Source organism: Trachurus japonicus, chromosome 22, assembly GCF_045865225.1.
Source record: "Trachurus japonicus isolate A0001 chromosome 22, Traja_1.0".
Classification (NCBI taxonomy): domain Eukaryota; kingdom Metazoa; phylum Chordata; class Actinopteri; order Carangiformes; family Carangidae; genus Trachurus; species Trachurus japonicus.
The window spans coordinates 5,665,581-5,682,299 of record NC_140928.1 but is presented as its reverse complement, the minus strand read 5'-3'; the positions used below and the strand labels follow the sequence as shown (position 1 = coordinate 5,682,299).

General features: G+C 43.0%; 1 protein-coding gene across 1 annotated transcript in view; it reads right to left on the bottom strand.

Moving 5' to 3' along the window:
- Positions 1 to 16,258, bottom strand: part of rab11fip5a (RAB11 family interacting protein 5a (class I)) — a 31,412-nt gene extending 15,154 nt beyond the window's left edge. The window contains exons 1-2 of the mRNA XM_085767120.1: positions 15,786 to 16,258; positions 15,333 to 15,740 (exon numbers count right to left, since the gene is read on the bottom strand). Coding sequence (XP_085623246.1) covers positions 15,333 to 15,733 — 401 coding nt within the window. The 5' untranslated portion in view covers positions 15,734 to 15,740; positions 15,786 to 16,258. The remainder of the gene's footprint in view (positions 1 to 15,332; positions 15,741 to 15,785) is intronic.
- Positions 16,259 to 16,719: the final 461 nt, after the last annotated feature.

Below are 16,719 nucleotides of genomic sequence, written 5' to 3'. Positions count from 1 at the left end.
ATTCAGTACTAAGCTATTCAAATAATGTTCATTAATCAAACATGTACAGGTACAGTGAGTAGGGCGGCCGTGGAGTTGTTGGATTGTGTATTTGATGAGTTTGATGAGGGAAACCAATAAATCCCATTAGCTTCCGTAGCGTAGCTCTGAGCAGCTCACGGCTCTGCTCCGTCATTCTAAAAAATAGCTTTCACTGACAAATAAAGGTAACAAACCTGCTGCTATGACTATAGCGATTATGGCAATGGGCCAATTTGCCAAAATGTTTAACTATCCCTTTAAACATGTCCCATGGATTTCTAAAAAACAAAGCCCAAACAATTAAAAAAAACTGGTTTATGATTATTCTGTTACTGTATCAGGGAGAGTTCAGTGTTTTTAAGTGAAGAAACAGCAGCACAGTGACAAATTGAAGAGACACATCTAGAGCAGTTGAGCTCAAATAATGAGCCAACAGGGACGAAAAGTGTGATTTTGAAAACATGGCTGCTGCTCTGCTGAGTTTTTGTATTAAATTGCAAATTTACACATTTTCTCTTATGATTTTTTTATTCACAAAAACCTAGTGTAAGACTGATTTCATGAGAGCCTCACTTATTACTTCAGTTTGGAGTGGGGTCATGAAGTACTGTGAAAGACTGCATTGTCATCATGAATGGGGTTAAACTGTGTGTGTGTGTGTGTGTGTGTGTGTGTGTGTGTGTGTGTGTGTGTGTGTGTGTGTGTGTATGTGTGTGTCCTACTAAAAACACAAAGCTGTGTGTGGCCGCCGGACATCCCACAATACCTTGAGGAGGCCTTTTGTTTTTGGGACCTTAAGCAGCAGCAACAGTGCAGTTTAAAACAATGGCTCATGTCTGATTTCATAGTGCGTGTCCTACATTGATGTGACAGTTTGACTGAGAGCAGGTCACACAGCGGCTCAACAGCAAAGACCTTTTTTTTTTTTACAGGACGGGTATCGAGCAGCAGTTCTTCTTAGAAACGCTGTTTACCCGTGGGTGGGTCGGCGCCAACAGCCTCACCTCACCCTGACTCATGGGAAAGTCTCATCTGCTCTGTTGTGACTGGTGTTGAGAAGAGAAGAAACACACACACACACACACACCATATGAGTGAGAAAAATCCCCCAGTTAACATGTGTTTCTGACACTTGGTGCTGCCAACGGGAAGTTCTCCGCGCAGGGAGGATGACAGACAAATAGGCCCCGAAACCAAGACCTGCTTTTATTTTCTGGCTTCCTGTGCTGCTGAGCTATTTTCACCTCGCACCTCCACCACACTGCCTCTTTGTTGTTCGTGTATAATAGAATCAACTGTGAGGCTGAGAGACGTAAGTTTATCAATAGTTTTTTGATTTTGTGCAGTTTTATATATAGTTTCACATGATACCCAGGCTCCAAATTGACTTCAAATGGAGCAGATTCACCAAAATCTGACATAATATGCTATTAAAGGTGAAAAACAATCACTATAAATGATCTAAAATACATAGAAATTACAAAAAAGCCAGAAGTCATGACTAAACTGAGTAATATACACATCATAAATGTCGCTGGTATCAATGACAAGTTGAGGCATAATTACATGCAAATGTTTTAATCGCAGCTGGTGGTTGTGAAACTCTGATAAGACTAGAGATATGTAAATGTAGAAGATGCAGAAATTATTGCACAAATATAGAACAGGATGTCAGAGAGTTTGAAAAGGTAACAAGGTCCTGTTCAGTAGCGTCAAGTGTCATGTCGACGAACGTCAAAAGTGAAAAGTTACAAGAAACGGAGGTTTAAAGAGAAAAGACGGGACATGAAAGCTCCGACATGAAAGAACAGACTGAGAAGAGGAAACCTATTGAGGTGCGAAAGGAACCTCGCACATTGCTATCTTAGACACCAGAGCTTTTCATTCCCCCACTCCCCGCCGCAAGATCCCCTTCTTCTTTTAGTGTAAACCCACAGTATGACTGAGCAGAAACACAAGTCGCAGCCCCAAAAACTCTGTTCAATAAAAGCTGCAGCTGCTTTCTCTGCTCTGTGCCGACGGTTTGTCTGATGATCCGCTTCGTACTGAAACATCACAGAGTTTTCCGTTTATTCCACACAGCGTTTTGGACAGGAAACAAGAAACACTAGAAAGTACCTAAAACTGACAAATAAACTCCTTTTAGCTTGGTTTGCAATTCAGTCAAAATAGAAAAATCAAAAACTTCAATAACTCAACAGCTTGTTCACAGGCAGCAACTATTACATTTTGAGTTTTAGCGACTGAGCATGCGACTGTTGGGGTGTTATCACACTCAAAGCCGTATATTATTTTTATATTCACACCCACATTCATACAAATAAAAAACAAAAAAGAGGACCTGTGCATATGACATAGCTACACCGTCCATCTGTTTATACAGCTAAATTTGAATATAACATCCAAAAGCACATTACAATAAGATGCTAATGTAATGATGCTAATGGCTTGCTGCACCACATTCACACTAACCTCATACTTTGAGTGAAGCTGATAAAAAGTGTACTTTTGGATAATTTTGTAATAAATATTGGACAGAGATAAAGTTTTGTATATTTATTTTAGGTATCTGAGTTGTTTTATATGTATTCAGGATTCTTGAGAGTTTCAGCTGTAAGTTGAGAAAATAAGACTTTTGGCTGCTTGTGTTGGAAAAAGGATGAAAAAGAGCTCAAGAATGGAAAAAAAAAGCAAAACTTTGGATTCAGACGTCTGCCTTTTTGGAAACGTGGGAATAGAGACGAGTGGCTAAAATAGTGGTGTAATTGTGGGCTGCAGAGAAGAAAAAACACAAGTCATATAATTCACCGCACAGGCTGTTATGTAATCACCATCATCACCATCATCATCCTCCTCCCACTGACCTCAAGTCCGGCCCCGACAAACACGAGGGGAATGCCAGAGAAAACAATCAAGTCAACAAACCAACTCCTTCAATTACAACTGTCTGTGAGACCCACAAACAAGAAGCAGGTGGAGCTGCAGCTTTTTATAGCCGCATGAAAAACAAAAACATGTCAACATCTCACAAAACGACAGTGGGAATGTGCCACACGAGCTCACGCGGGGAGTGTTAAGTAGCTTTCATTAATAAAATCCAGATACCATTCACACAATAGGAGGAGGAGGAGGAGGGGCGACACACAAGTGTAATCTGTAGGAAATAATCCAGGTAATCCAGGTGAGTTATTTACATATCATCAAATCAAATCCTGTTAGCAGATTAGAAGTGAAGCAGTGTGTAGACACACCTTTAAAGGGATAGTTCAACATTTTGGCAAATTGGCCCATTGCCATAATCACTAGTCATAGCAATAGGTTCGTTACCTTTAATTGTCAGTGCAAGCTATTTTTAGAACGGCGAAGCAGAGCCGTGAGCTGCTCAGAGCTACGCTACGGAGGCTCATGGGATTTCTTGGTTTCCCTCATCAAACTCATCAAATACACAATCCAACAACTCCAAAACGCTCTGGTGGACAAGTTGTGACCTGCACATTCACCACGCTATGAGATAATTATAATAATGTAACGTTTGTTGTTGTTTTCGAGGTAAATACAGAGACTGCTTGCTGAGAAACTGTCTCTAAAAGCAACACGCATCAGCGGTTTTTCATGATTTTACCTCTAAAACAACTCTGTCTGGTAACGTTCTGTTATTATCTCATAGCGTGGTGAATGTGCAGGTCACAACTTGTCCACCAGAGCGTTTTGGAGTTGTTGGATTTGATGAGTTTGATGAGAGAAACCAAGAAATCCCATTAGCCTCCGTAGCGTAGCTCTTAGCAGCTCGCGGCTCTGCTCCGCCGTTCTAAAAATAGCTTGCATCGACAATTAAAGGTAAGGAACCTACTGCTATGACTATAGCGATTATGGCAATGGGCTAATTTGCCAAAATGTCAAACTATCCCTTTAAACCTGCCTGTTTTCATTTTGTAAAGAGCAGCACAGATTGTTTTTTTTTTCTGTCTCTAGGTTCCTCCTCTGACTAAAACTGGACACCGCGCTGCTGTAGGCGTGGACTCGAGTTTCACATCGATGCTCCAACAATAGTAGCTACCCGTCCTCCTCCCGACACGGCGGCCAACACCCTGCGGCCAAGGTGGAGCTCACATTCCAAACACAGTTATGGCTCTGTGAGGGTTTTCCTCTGCAGACGTCAACGCTGCTACTACTGCCACCGTCATCATTGATTTCAGGATGCTCTGCTCACCTGCCAGTGAGAAAAACCTGCATTGGTGTATCAGATTTTGGTGTTTTTTTAGTTGTTGTTTTTTTTGTCGACTGAATTCTATCAGAGCTGCTGCTATAAAACAATAGGGGAGGAAAAAAACAACAACATCTTCTGCTGAGTGAAAACATTTCAAGAGTTATTTCCGTGATACGCTTGGCCGTCTTGTGTTTTTGAAGACGATGCAAAAACAAGTTATAGGAGGGTTCATCTACGCACGTGTGCAGCCTGGGCTTGTGGGGGTCGTGTAACGCATGAATAAGTCTGACAACAACAAAAAAAAGTGAACGTAACAAACACGAGGGCTAAATACAGAAACTGCAACAGCGAAGAAATCAGCAGCAGCAGAAGGCAGCAGCCTACATTTTAAAACCCACGTACTGAGGCAGAGAGAGCACAGTCTGTAACAGAGGAGGACCCAGTTTCCCTAAAGCATCGTCCCACACAGACGACTGTCATGACTGTACTGCACTTTGAGTTATAAACATCCACCGAGGATCTCTGAGCCACAACAACAAAAAATCGTCAAAACTAAAATGTTCTGGCTGCTCTTTTGGAATTTGCAGGAGTCTGTACAGATTTTCTTTTTTTTTTATCATTTTCATAAACAATCCCATTCCTGAGCTGCAGAGCATAGCAGTGTATCTGCTTCCTCATCTTGCGAAAACAGGAAATCACAACACTCCACCCCGTCCCAGTGTGACACCATCTCCTCATCTCAGGCCTGCTCCCTGATCCACGGAGGATAGGCAGACACTGTAGGAAGGTTTCCTCCTCCGTGGGCCTCAGCTTACAGAGTACAATATATACTATATCTACTGGAAACAAGCGGTAACAGCGGGACGGGGCTGCAATTACAAGACAAGTAGGCTATCAACCTATTTTATCCTGCATGTCTCTGAGTCTCTGAGGGGCTTTGTGAGTCTGGGTTGTTTCAGAGCCAGAGACACAAGAGACTCGAGTAAAACTTGAGCCGAGGGCACAGGATCTGTGTCAGCTGTGGAACTTAACACTTTACTCAACAAATATATTGGTATTTAAGGTTACACTGGTCTGAGAGACACTTTCCCTTCAGCAGAGAGGTCAGAGGTCACAGTCTTCACCACTGGACATGCAGCAGCTGTGAGGCGCTCGTCGGTTTTAACAGGTATCATGGTCACTATCTTACAGTAGTTTTGCATGTTAGCATGACGACTTAGCCCTAAACACGAACAAAAGCTGAGGCTGATGAGGATTGTTTTGCAGGTGATGAGCTGTGATGCTCCCAGTGCAGTGATCTAAAACAAATTCAACTTACATCAAAACATGCACAGAGCCACAATCTAGATTCTTTACCAGTCAGGCATAGAAAAATAAAAACACAGACTGTCTCAGTGATAATCTGATGGAATCTGATCACAATCTGTCTGCAGATTTTAGGAGCAGTTAAGAAAATATCAAAGTAATATGTTGATTTAAAACACTGATCCACACACGTCATTTCATATGAATGTAGCTAGCTATGCAGGAAGACGACGTCCTCATACTGCAAACTGTGTGGCCACAAGAATCCAAAGATAGGTTTGACCCACAAACACAAACATTAGTACTTAATAAACTTAAATGTGTTTTTAGGTGGGCTGAGCAGACACTCACTGATGGCTCCAGCTGCCAATTTAACATGCCAAGTGTGCAGAATCCACCTTACTCGTAACTTAAAGGGGAACTATGCAAGTCTGCTCGCTTTTCTGCTGTGCTGCTAACCCTCCTCTGGGCCATGTGCATTTGTTTACAACAAAGCTGGTGAGAAAGCAACCCATGGAGCGGTGGATAACGTTTTTTTTTATCATACATGTATATTTGTGTAGTCTTATCTGTCATAAACAAGAGATTACGGGTTACGGGGCACATTTGTGTGGCGGGTCAGAGGCTCTGATCTTACAAGGTTGGTTTTCAGCCAAGAGACGCGAAGTGGAAGGCAGAGAGCCTCCATTCTCCCTGGAACTAGTTACTAGTCATTGATTTAACCAGTATTAGGACTCTGAAGCTGTTTAATTAAGGTACAAATGTAGCATAGTTATGATAAAAATCCTGCATAGTTCCTCTTTAAGTGGCCACGGTGCTGGACCGACAAGGAAAGATGCTCAACAACATCAACGATCCAACAGGAAAACGGCGCCGTTTCATCTGACCTACCAAACCAAAAGTGGACACTTCCTGTCACATCATCGCTCTCTGTGAATTAGGCCAACGACTCCTCCAGGAGCATTGTGGGTAAAAGCTGGTGGCGTGGCCTGGATTCCTGCCTCCTCAGCAGAACCAGCAGACGGGGCTGCTGCGAGTCCCAGACCACATTCCACATCTGGATGCGATGAGCTCTAACCTCACCGTCATGCTTTCACACAACCCTGCACTGTGTCTAAAGAACAAACCACACATTATCTTGAGGGACAGAGAGAGGGGGGGGGGCAGTTTACCGTGGAGCAGAACTCACCAAGTCCATACGTTGATTGGTCAGCAGGTCGGAAACACAGTTAATTACAGTTTCTACCTGAAGCCTACGGGCCTGTGTTGTTGGGATCACACAAATATCACGATGAATGGATGATGAGAAAAGTTTATGATCTCAGAATGTGATCACAGGGAAAATATTCTGTCTATTTTTCATGAGCATGGCAAAATATGTGACAACAGAGGAACCCAAGCTTCCATGACGAGATTATATAAATCAGACACCAAAAATACCCGATAATAAATATGATGTACTCATTAATGTCATGTTGTTGCAGGGCTGAACGTTTAGATTGGTTAGGTGGGTCCTGGGTGTTGTTTACCCACAGTGAAATGAGTCAGTGAGCAAAAAGTAGATCAGCATCCTGAGGAACAAGGCGGCAACAAACAATCAACTTTCTATTGGATGTTACTTCTTATTCTCCAGCTCCAAGGCCAGCTAGCTCCTGCAGATCCCTGTGAACACCGTGTCCAAATGCTTCTGTCAGCAAAAAGCAGCAAAACCAGGCCAACGACAGACTGTGAATGCACCGTAGGTCTCTGTCTGAGCAGCAGATACACCTCCTAAATGACGAGTCAATCTAAAGTTAAATCAGACTAGAAGTATTGAATATAGACTGATCAACACATCAATAATACTCCTCTTATTCTTAGTAAACATTAGACGGCCTATTCTGGGGGCTGAGTCGACAACCCAGGAGATGTGATGTGCCCTGGGATGTTAGTTGCATCACTATCTGGTGAAAATAAACGGATAAAAGTAAGTTAAGCATTAAAGGGATAGTTCAACATTTTGGGCAAATTCTCCTATCGCCATAATCCCTATAGTCATAGCAGTAGGTTAATTACCTTTAATGATGGGTGCATATTGTTTTGAGATCGGCGGGGCAGAGACGTGAGCTGCTCAGTGAACACAATGGAGGTGAACGGTATGGGTTCCCTGTCCCTCATCAAACTCATCAAATACACAATCCAACAACTCCAAAACGCTCTGGTGGACAAGTTGTGAGTGTGACCTGCACATTCACCACGCTATGAGATAATCATGTAACATTATGTAATATTATGACACACGAAGCAAATACTCAGAACTACTTGCGCTTTTGAAATCACTCCGCCCAGCAGCTGTGTCTGAATGTAGTTCCGGCTGCATTTGCCTCGAAAACAACTCTGTCTTGTAATGTTACATGATTATCTCATAGCGTGGTGAATGTGCAGGTCACAACTTTTCCACAAGAGCGTTTTGGAGCTCTTGGATTGGGTATTTGATGAGGGACAGGGGACTATGGTATGTACTGTTACCATAGCAGCTTGCGTCTCTGCCCCACTGATCTCAAAACAACATGCACCGACAATTAAAGGTAATTAATCTACCTCTATAGGGATTATGGCAATGAGCAATCAAAAAATGTTGAACTATCCCTTAAACCGATGAAGAGGTGGTCCAGGTGTTGCTAGTATCCTCTTATGAGTCACTTGATATGCTCACTTGCTAAACCAATAATTTCTGCTAAGTGGCTAGTATCATCCCATGGTGTTTGCCTTGCTTCAGTTAGCATGCAGGCTAGCCGCTTGGAGCTAAGAGAAACACCGAGTGCCCACAGGAGCAGACTGAGACAAAGGCAGTTCAGGCTGCTGTGTCACAGTGACCTAGATTTGGAAACGAGTGTGTGTGTGTGTGTCTCTTCAGGCCGTTGTGGTTTGCTATTAGCGCTGGTGAAAAGGTATTTACCTTAAGTCCTCACCTCAGTGTACCTTTCAGATGTGTGATGCAACAACACACACCTCTACATGACTCAGTATAAATAGCAAAACGGTGTGAACGCTGACTGAAGTTAACCTGATAGATTCCCCCACACATTTTGTTTCATGCAGGATGACTGGTCAGGTTGTGCCGTTATGTAACAGTATTATAAAATGTCCATTAGACTACACACACTCTCTCTCTCTCTCTTGGCTGCAGCCACTGAAAGTCTGTTGGCTGATAGCAGAGGATTTTTCTAGATGTACATCACACACACACACACACACACCCTTGCAGTCCTTCTGCTTCACTCAGCAGATGGAGGTTCAGCTCTGAGTCCTGCCTCAGTATCACTCAGGCCTTACACAACAACATCACAGCTTTGGTTTCTATGGACAGACAACATGGCAGGAGATACAAAAAGACAACAACACATTAAATACAGGTTGTGAGATTTTTTTACATCTAACCTCATGATATGAAAAATCCTGTGCAGCAGAAAAGAGCTACATTTTTTTAATTAATCCTCACGGGAAGCAACTTGATTATGAAGGAAACTGTAGGAAAAGGTTAACACTCAGCTAAAAAAGCATTGGGAAATTAATTAATATTTTGCTCATATCATGATGGGATGGTTGCTATGCATGCTAATCTCACTGTGCTTTTTGTAGCTTCCTCCTGACAGAGAGAGACCCTTCAGGGGGAATTCACCACAACGCCCACCTTACCAGGAATCTGCTCTACTCTAGTTTAACATGCAAATTCATCACGGTCACTGCTTCCTCTCCCAGAACACGACAGCTGCTTTTTTGACTTCATCTGATGCAGCAATTGATGATCATCAAGAAGATCATCAGACATGTTGGGACATGTTTTAAATCAACCATCCATGTGTTTGTTTTGCTGTTGCTGCTCATTTGTTTGGCTAAACTGTGCCAGAAAAGACTTGTATGTCGTCATTCACAAAGGTACAACAAGTCATGATAATATTCATCAACTGTTTGGTTTGGAAAATGTCACAAAGTAGGAAAAACTGCCTTCACATTTGTGCAGCCATCTGTAGATAGTCACTCCAAATTGCTCTGTGCTCAAAAAACAAAGAAGAATTTCATTGTTACATCATAAAAAATCCAGAAAAGCAGCAACTCCCCACAGTGTGAAATAGCCAATGTTTGGATTTTTAGGAACAGGAATGATTTATCAATTATCTCAATTGTTCTTTTCTTTTTTTGTCAAATCATTTCTACAAGGAGAAAGTCACTGTTTTTACAGTATAAACACGTCTCAAGTCTGAGCTAGCTCAGCAGAAATGCTATAATTTGTGAAGACCAACTGTTTTGGTTTTAATAGTGGTAATAATAGTAGGAATAGCGAAGAACCTAACACAGTGTTTTTCAACCTTGGGGTTGGGACCCTATGTGGGGTCGCCTGGAATTCAAATGGGGTCACCTGAAATGTCTAGTAATTAAAAAATTTAAAAAATTGATAAAAGATAAAAATATTATTTTTATCTTTATACAATCAAAGGATCATTTTAGTCATTTTCTAACCAAAACAACTTACCAACGTAAATAGAATATCATCACTTTGTAGCCTACACACCACAACTGAAGACTGAACTAGTAGTTGATCAACCCATGATAAATCCATCTGTAGGCTACCACATAATAAGCCAATCCCAGCTGACATACAGTAAGGCAGGGGGAGGACAAACCTAAATCAGGCCGCCAGTCCTGCAGATTAATTGAAAATTGAAATAATCATAACTTTCAGCTGTACATCGTATTAAAGTCAAAGTCAAACTGCAAGGTTTTCATTTTTCTTATTTCTTTCTTAAGTCTAAATTTGTCACCTGGGACTTTTTTTTTTAACTATCTTGGCCTGTTACAACCTCCTCCTACGACGTAACCACAGCCACATTTTAAACCTGCTCTTTCATTTCCAGCGACTGTGACGGGAACATGCTGATTCAGAAGTACGCTGTATGGAAACTTGATGAATCCTGGAGAGAATAAAAATCAGTCAGAGGTTCAGAAGAAAAGGACCTGCCATGTCTCCGTTAGTCCGTTAGTAATCTACGACCTGCGAGCACTACATCACTGTGAAGCCTCCACCTCCCCTAAAGGCCTTTAGAAATATTAGAAATTGTAAACTCAAAGAGTCTTGGCAGAGCTCTGGCCCCTCACACGCCTCGGTCCTCGACCTCTGCAGTAATATACGTGACACTGCTGTCACAGAAAACCCCGGTGACTGCAGTTTATTGTGCGTTTTCTAAATGAAAGATCATCTGTGTGTGAAGTGACTTTGTTTCTCCTCGTTTTCTTCCCTCAGTCTCACCTGAGCTGCTTTATTGATCGCACTTATTCTTTTCTGTGCACGTTTTTTCCTATTATCAGATTTTACTGCCTCCATTCATCACTCCTCCTCCTCTTCCTCCTTTATCACCATGCAAACAAAGCTTGTCTTAAACAAAATGAGAACCTTCAAGAACTCATTATTACTCAGCCTCAAGATAACACAAATCACGAAGCTTCACTTAGGAGAGAGTGCTGGTGCTGCTGCTGCTGCTGCTGCTGCTGCTGCTGCTGTGAATAGCCCAAAAACCACCAATCATCCTAAAGTGAAAATGCACCACAATATTACAACTGTGTGGTCATGTGCTGTTTTGTCTCCATCCGGTTCACAGTCTGTAAATAAGGAAGAAGAACGATCTCATTGTCTGAAGCTCCTTATCTTGGATTTTTTACTTAGAAATGTTAAAATCACATTTCAGTCTAATTCGGTGTCTGCAGCACATTCTGTGCTGCTGTCTCGTGTTGTTTGTCACTTGTAGTTATTTCTGACTTTCTTGAACAGGACGCCTTGGAAAAAGATATTTTTAATCTCAATGAAGATTTATTGCTCAGTCATGACTATGTCTGATTGTACACTGGACTTGAATGCTTTGTTTACATCGCACGTCACTGCATCGTACATGCAAAATAATCAAATTGATGACGATGTTCACTCCGTGCAAGGTTTTTTTTCTTGGGCTTTCAACCATACAGTATCACACACAGACATCATCATACGGTAGGTTAACTTTGTGGAAGCTCAAACTTTCCATGATTCAAATATCGACTCATCCACATTGGCATTTTAAAGTGTGATACTGTTGAAAGCTGCACAATAAGTGAATAAGTGGACCTTTAGTTGTCAATGGCGGCTCCCAGTGTCAAGAAATCAACTCAAATCAAACCAGTGTTTGTCCTGTTGGGCATTACATCAGATAAAACTCCTCTTCCTGATTAAAAATGTCATGATATGACTTTGGACAACAGAGTTTTTGTAAATAAATGTGATCATATCATAAAAATATGATTCCACTATGACTAAATGCCACAGTGTTGATCTCCAAATGCTCCTGTTTACTGGAGACTCACTGTCCCGTGGAGCTTTAATCATTTCTCTTTTCTCATTGCACAAGCTTGTTCAACACTGCTGGTCATATCCTGTGGTGCTCATGAGTTTTATTTGGTTCTTGAATTCAAAGAAGACATTTCCATGATGGCTTCATAAATATATGCATGATTTCACTGACAAGATATTAGAAGTGGTTTAATAATAGAAAAATTAGAGTCAGTGCATTCCTTTATGTCTTAATTCTCTGGTCTATTACTGTATGTCTTCATTCACTTAAAGCAGAAGTAAGTGGTCCGGTCGTTTTCGCTAATGCTGCGTTCCAGGCAGGCTTTTGAAATCGTAAATTACAGCTTCAAGTCACAACTTACGACTTTGTAGAGTTCCAGGCAACCCACTCGTGTTTTTCCGACCTGTTTTACCGGTGAAAGTCACTATAACGGCCACTCATAATTTCCGACCGGTGAACTCGTACCAGATCGAACTGGTACCACTTCACGGTCGGAAAAAAACGAGTTTCCTTGAACGCACCATAACAGTCCTCGTCCCTACGTCGCCACATTCACGGCGTCCCTTGGCTGCACACACAGCCCTGCATGCCGTTCTCTCTCCTCATTGGATAAAAACTGTAGGATACGATAAATGTTTTCTCCTCGACTCAGAGCAGAGCAGAGGGACTGACAGACCCGTGTTTCAGACCAAACACTCTATGTAAGTGATTGCTGTCGGAAGATATAACTATTTAAGACTTATATTAACACAAATATATCACTTACTTCTGCTTTAATGCAATATTTAATTTAGGTTTTAATCCTTGTTATATTGAGAAACTTTAATGCTTAACTAAAACACTTGAGAAGGTTGATGTTGGCAAGTTCTGTAGAAAACACATTAAAGTCATGACATAAATATTATATTATACTGGTTTGGTTGGTTTGACCAGACCAGAAGGTTAGCTAAAGACGGCCTATGTTGGGTATATTTTAAAAATAGATATTATTGTATGAGAAACATCACTGTCAGGTCACAAACATCTTCCCACGGACAACAGTTGAATAACAATTCCCTAAATCTAATAGACTTGAGGAGTCTGTTGCTGTAATCTGATTAACAATATTGAATCTGTTTTCCATTTGTTTACAACTCTGAAACATGAAAATCTGCAGTGATCTGATGTCACATAAAACCTTGACTTCGCAATCAAAAATCAAAGTTTATTGGGAAATTAAATTGCGAGTGGATACCCACTATCAGGAGCTTTTATTTTGAAATGATCTGACTGGTGATATTCATTTACAGCAAGTCCACCACTGTAAATGTACCATTTAATTCTGTTTGAGTGATGTCTGCTAAAAACTATGGAGCTTACCTGGTTCATTTAATTTTATCTTAAATATAAGAACCAGTGGGCTTGTGGCTGAGTGTAGAGAAGTTAATATTAAACTTTTACTATTCCTTTACTATATTATACTTTAGCTTAAGCATCAAGTAGCATGGAAACAGCTGTGCCCGGAGTGTGTGAAGTGTTGCTGACAGTTTTAATGAATACCACGTGGAGACAATGAATGTAACAGGGCGCCGAACTGCTGACACATCACCACCACCACCACCACACGGCCGACTCTAACCTTCAAGTGACCAGCAGCTCCAACGGGGGCCGATTGGAGGAGACTGGTTCCCCTTTCATCTCATATTCACATGAGTGAGAGCACGGTCAGGTGGTGGTGCTAGTCAATGTCTATCAAACTGCCATAAAAGGCCACAGAAACTTGACTGTGCTCAGTCAACAGGAAAATGAAGGAGGATGTTTGAGATCATGTACAGTACTGACTCTGAGTATCACTGTGGGGATTAAGGATGAATCCACCTGAAAATTAACTTCAAGTTAAAGGGATAGTTTGACATTTTGGCGAATTGGCCCATTGTCATAATCCCTATAGTTTTAGGAGTAGGTTCATTACCTTTATTTGTTGGTGCAAGCTATTTTTAGAACGGCGGAGCAGAGCCGTGAGCCGCTCAGAGCTACGCTACGGAGGCTCATGGGATTTCTTGGTTTCCCTCATCAAACTCATCAAATACACAATCCAACAACTCCAAAACGCTCTGGTGGACAAGTTGTGACCTGCACATTCACCACGCTATGAGATAATAACAGAAAGTTACCAGACAGAGTTGTTTTAGAGGTAAATTCATGCAAAACCGCTGATGCGCGTTGCATTCAGGGACAGTTTTTCAGCAAGCAGTCTCTGCATTTACCTCTAAAACAACTCTGTCTCGTAACGCAACGTAAAGCTTGCACCGAAGAGTGCAAAAAGTAATTTAGCTTCTGGCACAATTGTCAGAGTGAATGTAAACAAAGTGCCATCACATGTCATCATGGTCTGATGGCAGGAAATGGTTTTGCTAATCTAACTCAACAGCAACAAATGATAAAAAGCATCCTTCTGGAGTCACAATTTTCCACCAATAAACATCCAAACAGGGAGAAATCAATTGGGAAAAAAGCTGGAAGTCCATTTTTTCTACTGACAGCAGCCTTGGTTGACCATCATGCATTGCTGCCGCCAGAAATGTTTGAGTTATCAGTGCAAATGTGTGCACTGTGTCTGTGGTATCACTATCAAACCAACAGACGAGTGCAACAAGTTCACAGCTTTTGTTTACTGGGAGGTTTTGAAAGGAATCTTGGGTAGTTTAAGACACGACCATTAAGATAGTGTATAGTTGTGCATGAAGATTGTTCATTTCTGTCTTGTTGTGTCACAGGCAGCAACAGTTATCTGATTGTGTGGAAAAGTGCGCTTCTTTACGTCCGAGCCCCTCGTGTGTGCTCCATCCAGTCGGTGGGCTTATTGTTTCTGTAAAACAACATGTTATTCTAAAAATACCTCGGAGCTTTCGGATCATGAAACTGTTAGATAATCCCTGGAATTGGGACAGGCATTAATCCCCCCTCCTGCTGTACGTCATGCGATCGGCTACTGGGAAATAACATCTTAAGAACCCACAACAATAAAACCACAACACCAAAACACCTAATGAGGGGGAAACCAGAAGAGGAGGAGGAAGGAGGAAGGAGGGGTTGGGCATAGGTCTGGCTCTGGGGAAGCCTTCAGCCTTTTAGTGTTGGATGTGTAGTGGCCAGAGTTTAGTTTGGTAGCCCAGTGTGTGTGTGTGTGTGTGTGTGTGTGTGTGGGAGGAGGGAGGGTGTGTCTGCAGGGCCCTGATGCAGCATCACAGATCTGACAGAGCATGTTTGTGTCAAACAAAGTGTATGGCAACTATACAGGACAGGAACACCTTGATGATGAGTTCACTGAGCATGGGAAAACAGACTAAAACAGAGGGGAGTGCAGCTTTAGGTCACTGTAGTAGCTTCATCTGCATGTTGTAGCCTAATCACACACACACACATGGGGGTGTTTGACATGCAGAAGCAGCTGAACTTACTCGTTTTTCGTGCATCTACTCTCGCTGAACAGCTTCTCCAGCGGGATCACCGCCTGCCCCAGGAAGACGTCCGGTCCTATGAGCGCCCGGTGCATCACGGTGAGGACCAGGTCGTTGCCCCCCCCCACCGGGTGTCCTCCTCCTCCGCACCGCCCGTCCCTGTCCCTGTCCCTGTCCAGCGCGCCGGGCTGCAGCTCGAAGGAGCACTCCTCCCTCCACTCCGGCTCGGTGCTCTTCTCCGCCACGCAGGTCGAGTATTTCTCCTTCCCCAGCTGGATGATGGTGTACGCGTCGCTGGTGCCGTGCTTGCCCTTGCCCCGTAAGCCCCTGCCCCTCAGCACCGTCACCTGGACGTGTGTCGGTTCCCATTTCAGGTCCTCCTCCACTGTTAGCGTGGACATGTCCCCCCTCAAAACCAACCAACCAACCAACCAGACAGACAGACAGACAGACAGGCAGACAGGCAGGTAGACCGTCCGTCCGACCGACCTGCCGCTCACGCCGAGACGAGGCGAGGCAAACCGGGGGAGAGGTGTCGCCGCTGTCCGCCGCTTCCTCCCTTAGCTCTGGCTGCGCACAGTCACATCAGCTCCGGGTCGGCGGGCGGTGCCGCATTATGGCTGTCTGTGTCTGTGTCTGTTGTTGTCTCTGCAAAGTTGCCGTGGTTGCCGGTTGTTTAGTCTCGCAGCAGTGTGCTGTGCTGTGCTCTGCGGCAGCGGCAGCGGCAGCAGCCTGAGCCTGCCTGTCTCTCTCCTCCTGGCTGCCGTACGGGCCTCTCCTCTCTCTGCGGGCAGCGACGTCACGCCTCTATCCTCCTTCTTCTTCTGCAGGACGAGGAAGTTGAACGCCGACACTGCTGCTGCCGCACATGGCTGCGTGCGTGCCGTGCGTGTGTGTGCGTGCGTGCGTGCGCGGAGACTATGGCTACAATACAAACACGCGCCTGTGCAGGAATGTGGGGTGTAACTAACATCACATCTGTTATTCTTCGACCAAACCACATCCACATCCACTCCTCCTCCTGAAGAATGTAACATCCGTCTGTGTTAGTCTGTGATGACTGACACCATAAGGCCTCAGCACTTACAAGATGTAAAAACACACTTTGATCAACACCACATTAAAAGCAAACGAGGTTTCTTACATTGTAAGTCTTACAACACTTCAGTTGAACATTATAACAGTTGCTACAAGGCTGCATTTCAAAATAAACTTCAACTAAGACTGTTGTTTACTAGGAGCAGGTGACTGGCCCCCATTCCCACAGTGCTGCCCCAGATAATTTCAATTAATCCGTAATCCTTTGATAATCAATTGATTGTTTGGTGCATTAATTGTCATTAACTTGTGAAAAATGCCAATAATTCCCACTGAAGCCCATGTTAAT